General features: G+C 37.2%; 1 protein-coding gene across 1 annotated transcript; it reads right to left on the reverse strand.

Annotated features, from left to right (window-relative positions):
- Positions 1-825: 825 nt before the first annotated feature.
- LOC128856461 (uncharacterized) lies at positions 826-6,548 on the reverse strand. Its single transcript, XM_054091767.1, has 5 exons — positions 6,420-6,548; positions 2,218-2,489; positions 1,472-2,000; positions 1,168-1,384; positions 826-1,108 (listed from the first exon to the last, which is right to left on the reverse strand). Exons 1-5 carry the CDS (start codon positions 6,525-6,527, stop codon positions 924-926), a joined length of 1,311 nt encoding a protein of 436 aa, XP_053947742.1. The 5' UTR covers positions 6,528-6,548; the 3' UTR covers positions 826-923.
- Between the last annotated feature and the right edge of the window lie 226 nt (positions 6,549-6,774).

A 6,774-nucleotide genomic window follows, 5' to 3' on the forward strand; every position in this document is an offset into this window, starting at 1 on the left:
CATCCTACAACGCTTCGCGAAAACTACTGAATTTAGGACATCTAATTGGCCCGCCGGCCATTAGGGAAATGGTTATGTCTTCTACCACTCGCTGAAGCTCAGTGCCTTTTCTTGCACTTTCATCCGCTCTTTCATTTGTCTCCACTCCAGAGTGGCTGGGAACCTAATGAAGTGTGGTGTTGTGTTGTTGGATAAGCGAAAGCAACCTCTTGTATTCTTTAACACATCTTGAATTGGCGCGCGCCGAGGCCAGTGCCTTGATCGCTGCTTGACTATCGAAAAAATGGTAAGGCTTGCTGTTGGTAAGTCGCTAAAGTCTTATCGTTTTTGCTGCTTTGTCTATAGCGTAGATTGAGATCAGCTTGAAGACGTTACACCCGTCTGGGAGTCTAACAGAGCAATTTAAGGATAATTGTGCATTATTATCTGATATGACACTGGTATGGCAATCCTTTCTCTCGATAATTTGTGATTGATTTTACAATTTTTGTTGAGATCTATCTTGCGAACCAGATAGTCTGTTTCCGATGCGTCTTGCAAGTGTTCCAGTGATAGTAGAACTGATGACCGAGCATAGTTTCTTTTAGCATCCCTGCTGCTTTGATCCTAGAATCAGATTTGGCCGCTATTCCTTTAACATCAAAGGGTGAAATATGTGGGATCACTTTCAGCACCGCCTGAGGCGTCGATCGGGGCACAGTTGTTATTCCTAACCAAACCACTCGTTGCACCTTTATGAGATTCTTTAGGTAGGATTGTGTCTGTCACCTTATCTATCGTGCATTCCAGATGTGTTTAAAATAATATAAAATCTTATTGGGGCAATTTAAGAATATTATTTTATTAAGATATAGACTATGGCTTATTTTTAGGAAAATTGATAATTAATATAATATTTTGGCTAAAACTCTTATATGTTTCAATCAATCCAAGTAGCCTTCAGCCAAGTACTTTGGCAATAATTCACGCAAATAGGCAATGTAATCGGGATTCTTATAGTAGGCGGTGCGATATTTCTCCTCATTAAATATCCGGTTTATGTCCACATTACTGCCTTTCCGAGGATTGATAACGGTCAGTGGTAGGTTAGTAGCCAGCAGATAAATTTCTGAAGCAGCAAAAATCTCATAAGAAAATATTTAAACAGAAAATCCGTCAAGTACGCACCAAAATGCCGCCAACGCTTACAGTCTGCTTTAAAGTCCTCGAAGGTGGGTATACTGCCAGTATATTGCAATTTCCGCAAACCTTCCACGAAGCACTGAAAGTAAAACCCAAAAAGCTCTTCACGCTTCTCATCACGCAGACGCCGTTCGAACAGAGTGATACTCAAGTATTGCAAATCACAGCAGGAAGGACCCAAAAAGCTTGCTTGGAAGTCGATCTGCAAATGCGAGTTACAATTTTTTTTTTAATTTCGACCTCAACACCCTAGTAATATGTGGGTATAACTGTGATTGTTTTTAATTACAAATACTGTATCCTCCACATGTCCATCAGCCGCCCGCCGCACCATCAGGTTGCGCGTATGAAAATCACCATGATTGAGCACGTAAATGGGACCCTGCACACCCACACCGTATGCATTGTTCATTTCCAGGCAACGCTCCAGCACCTGCGGCTGCATAGCCCGCAATTTGGTTAAATAAACTTCAAATCCACCTGCCTGCTCAAGAGCCGCAATCATGTTTCGCAGGCCATTGTGCATGTATGCCGAATTCATTAGATTCGTTGCGGTGAAGAGGCCATATTGCAGCGACACCACCGCTGCCCGGGCAGCGCGCTCACACTGCTCTGCTTCGGTTGGCGCAGGTGTGCGGCTGACATCTCGTTGTTGCAGTGTCACTTTATGGCTGACAGCATGCCAGCAGGCCAACTTGTGCAAACATGCCTTGACTTCGGCGAGGCTGAACAGACGGTCGCGCAAGATGTCGTAGCCGGCAAGACATAAATCTTCCAACACAATGACGGGATGTGGCTGAAGTGCGCTGTAAAGGGCACTGCGAGATGAGCAAATAAAGAGCACAAAAGAAGAAAAGGAGAAAAGAAGAAAATTAAAAAATGCTATAAATGCGGGATTTTTGGTTAGTGAACTTTTAAGGTCCTTATGTAAAAAAAAAAAATTCTCAGAACTTTGTATCGGAATTTCTGGTAAATTTATTTCCTTTTAAAGTTTATTTATTATTTTCTTTTTCAGCGCTGTACACTCTTATTTACCGTCCACCGAATTTGATATTTTCGCCATAATGTCGCCAAATAGCCTCGAATTGGGGTATCACCTCGCTGTAGATAAGTGCCTCGTTGGCGAAGAAATGAGAATCGTTAAGGTGCTGGTACTTCGCCGAGTGCTGCGCCGGCACAGTTTTTATTACGACTATTTGCTCTTTGACTTTGCTGTTGTTGCACGTATACTTGAAGTTGGCGCGAAACATGACACTTGCATAGTGATCTCCCTTCTGGGTGGCGGGTCTAATAAGTAGGTCATAGATCTGTTAAGGTAAGGGAAGAAAATGAATTACAATTTACACACTTTATTTTAGGGATTAAGGGGGTATACGAGATTAAATATAAATAAAATAAAACAAGAAAAAGTGCGTGTTGCGTAGTACACATAACAGAAGTGAAACTTTCAAGGCAGTCAAAGAAAGAGGGATAGACCCGAGAGAGAATGAGAGAGAGAGAGAGAGAGAGAGAGAGAAAGAATATATATCTAAATAAATTCACCACATTTGCAGAGAATACAAATAGACAAAATTTACAAAAAACGGAGAAGGGTCGACCACTGTAGGTAAACCGTAGCAACAACGCGCAGGACTCCGAGCGTTTATTCCCCGCACAAACGCAGCGATTCCGGGACCGCAGCAACGGCACAAATTACAGCAAGCCAATACCAATAAATCCGACGCCGGAATGGATAGCACTTTATAGTACGCACAAGCACTAGCCAGGAAACGGAAATAAGCGCCAAAAAATAGGCACAAAAAAAAAGCCAAAAACTGGGACCAAAAAAGCTTCAAACAGTAGGCATCATAACGCCAAAATGTAGGCACGTTTATATCTTTTTTCTCTCTCGCGAAACGAAAATGCCCAAAACGTTGCATGGCCTTGAAATTTTACTCTACGTTCTCGCTCGTCCATCGACGCCAAAGGAGTTTCACTTCAAAAATACGAGATTTGCAAGTAGTGTAAGTTATTGAACAGTTTTGTTGTGCTATAAATAAAATAATTAAATGGAAATAAATATTTAGTAAAGGGTATTTGCAAACGTTTCATATATTCATTTTTTATCATTTACTTTTTGTGATTACTACCGATTTTTGTATTTATTATCAAATATGAAAAGCTAATCAAATAAATATTCATTTACAACATTTTTCTTATCTTATACATTAGAGCAGTGCGAATAAGCATGGGAATTACTTTTGAAAATATTTTTATTATTGCATAAATATTCTCGCACACACTTTCCCTTATCTTTTACGTTAGGGTAGCGCGAAATTGTGTGTAAATTTTTTTTGCAAATACTTTTCTTATTACAGAAATATTCACGCACACACTTTCACTTATCTTTTACGTTAGGGTAGCGCGAAAATGTGTGGGAATTTTTCTGAAAATACTTATTTGTAATCAAATTTTTGTCAAATCATTTTTACTATCACCGTTTACATTAGGGTAGTGTGAGAACATATGAAATATTCTTTTGTGCACATCTAAAATAACGATTATAAGCGGCCGTCGCGTCCGAATGGGTTGGTGCGTGACTACCATTCCGAATACAGAGAGAGAACGTCGGTTCGAATCTCGGTGAAGGATCAAAAAATTAAGAAAAAGTTTTTTCTAATAGCGGTCGCCCCTCGGCAGGCAATGACGAACCTCCGAGTGTATTTCTGCCATGAAAAAGCTCCTCCACACCACAATTGGAGGAGAAGCTCGGCCAAACACCCAAAAAGGGTGTACGCGCCAATTATATATATATATATATAAGTTGCCGACTGGCTGCTAAGAAAAATTTAAAAATACTTTTTAGGGAAATAACATGATAACAAATAACTATTTAAAAAAAAAATACGAATTTCTAGCAGCTGTGGTATATTAGAATTTAAAAAAAAATTTTATTTATATAAAATTTATTACAATAAATTTTTGTTTCTAAATTTTCTTGTGGAAAATTAGGTGGCAACCCTATAGAAAAATATTTCCCAATTAAATCTTTCTTAAACACAATGAACTTCTTTGTGAATATTATCAGAAATGACTAAATTTTTCATTAACTTTATTTATGCTTTCAAAACTGTTGGGAATCCTTCTCAAAAATATTCAGTACTATACTCAAATATTTCTCATCTGGCTTTCATGGCGTGTTATTGCATGTTAATTTGTTCCAAATATTTTGTTTTTATTCTTTTTCTTGTAGAAATTTAGGTGGCAACCCTATAGAAAAATATTTCCCAATTCAACTCTTTTAAATGAAATTTTTTGTGAATATTAGCAGAAATAACTCAAGTTTTAATTAACTTTATTTAAGCTTTCAAACCTGTTGGCAATCCCTTTCAAAAATATTCAGTAATTTACTCAAATATTTTTCATCTTTCGTTTTTTAATTTTCTTGTAGAAAATTAGGTGGCAGCCCTATAACAAAATATTTCCGAATTAAATCTTTCTTAAACACTTTTAAATGATCTTTTTTGTGAATATTAAATGAAATAATACAATTTTTGATGCTTTCATTTATATTCTATAAACTGTTGGCAATCCTTTTCAAATTATTCCGTAAGTTACTGAAAATTTTTCATCTGGCTTTAATGGTGTATTATTGCATTTTAATTTGTTAAAACTATTTTATTTTTTTTTTTTTTTTGTAAAAAATTAGGTGGCAACCTGATAGAAAAATATTGCCCACTCAAATCTTCCTTAAACTCTTTTAAATGGATTTTTTTTTGTGAGTATTATCAGAAATAAGTAAATTTTTGATTATTTTCATTTATGTTTTATAAATGGTTGGCAATACTTTTCAAAAATATTCAGTAGTGTACTCAAATATTTTTCTATTGGCTTTTATGGTGTATTAGTGCTTATTAATTTGCTAAAATTATTTTTTTCTTGTAGAAAATTAGGTGGCAACCCTATCTAAAAATATGTCCCACTTAAATCTTCCTTAAACTCTTTTAAATGAACTTTTTGAAATGTTTGATTCTTTTCATTTATGTTTTACAAATTTATAAATGGTTGGCAATCCTTTTCAAAAATATTCAGTAATATACTCAAATATGTTTCACTTGGCTTTCATGATGTTGCTTATAAATATTTCAAATTCTAATTTAATTCTACCTGCTAAATTCAAAAGCATCGTCGGAGACAAGAAAACTAAAAATTAGAAATCTTTCTAAAAATCTTGCTTCTTAAACATTTTGCTCCTCCCTACTACGCATGCACGCATTTACTTATATAGGGTGTTTTTTTTAGAGGTTAGGTTTTCAAGATGAAATAAAACGTAAATAATTTAATGTTATGGCCAAGAATTTAGCTTTATTATAAAGATAAGGGTTTGCCATTATGTTTTAAAAATGATTTCGGGCAAGTGGCCGCCGCGGCTGGCTCGAATAAATTCCAGCCGAGAGGCCCAATTTTCGACCACTTTTTGCAGCAATTGGGGCCGTATGTCAGCAATAACGCGCCGAATATTCTCTTCCAAGATGTCAATCGTCTCGGGCTTATCTGCGTAGACAAGCGACTTCACATAGCCCCACAAGAAATAGTCCAGCGGTGTTATATCGCACGATCTTGGAGGCCACGCCACAGGTCCACGGCGCGAGATAATGCGCTCACCAAAAGTTTCCTTCAATAAATCGATTGTTGCGTTGGCTGTATGGCATGTAGCGCCGTCTTGTTGGAACCAAAGGTCGTCCACATCAACATCGTCCAATTCAGGCACGAAAAAGTCATTAATCATGGCTCTATAGCGCTCTCCATTGACTGTAACATTATGGCCGGCTTCATTTTTAGAGAAATATGGACCAATGATTCCCTCTGCCCATATAGCACACCAAACAGTGACTTTTTGAGGATGTAACGGCCTCTCAGCAATGGCTTGTGGATCATGTTCACTCCAAATGCGACAATTTTGCTTATTGACATACCCATTCAACCAAAAGTGAGCTTCATCGCTGAACAAAATTTTCTTGTGAAAATCGGGATCGGAGGCCATCTCGTTTTGGGCCCAAATTTGCACGATTTGCAAACGTTGTTCAGGTGTAAGTCTATTCATTATGAAATGGCAAACCAAACTGAGCATAAATCAAGTGACAGCTGTCAAAAAGACCATCTACGAAAAAAGTAGTGCCAACTTGAAAACCTAACCTCTAAAAAAACACCCTATATTTGCTAGTTGTTACGCCTAAATTTTTTACAGTAAATTCCACCTTTGGCACGCCACTGCACTCCTCTATATTTCGCACGACCTTCTGAAAGAACGTATTGTCCAACCATTCAGGCGGCACCAGCTCATCTTCATTGAATTCAATTGACATTTTTTAATGCTTATACACACGCATACATATGCGCGCGGTATTTCTATTTGCACTGCGCTATTACTTTTGATTAGTTTTTACAATATTTTATTATTGTAGAATCACAATTTTCAATAACACTCGCTGCACTTTTTATTATTATTTATTGTAGTTGCAATGCGCTTTGCAGCGAATGGAAAACTAAACCCGTGTTCCGGCGATTTTCAAAATAAATGGTTGGAAGCCGAATGCTGCGCTCAATTTCACT

This window comes from Anastrepha ludens, chromosome 2 (genome assembly GCF_028408465.1).
Source record: "Anastrepha ludens isolate Willacy chromosome 2, idAnaLude1.1, whole genome shotgun sequence".
NCBI lineage: Eukaryota > Metazoa > Arthropoda > Insecta > Diptera > Tephritidae > Anastrepha > Anastrepha ludens.

Bases quoted from the DNA above. Each gene is read 5' to 3' on its own strand.
- LOC128856461 (XM_054091767.1), bottom strand. From the start codon at position 6,527: ATGTCAATTGAATTCAATGAAGATGAGCTGGTGCCGCCTGAATGGTTG. The intron at 2,490-6,419 runs GTGGAATTTACT...TTACCTTAACAG, and splicing joins AGTGCAGTGGCGTGCCAAAG to ATCTATGACCTACTTATTAG. The intron at 2,001-2,217 runs GTAAATAAGAGT...CTCATCTCGCAG, and splicing joins AATATCAAATTCGGTGGACG to TGCCCTTTACAGCGCACTTC.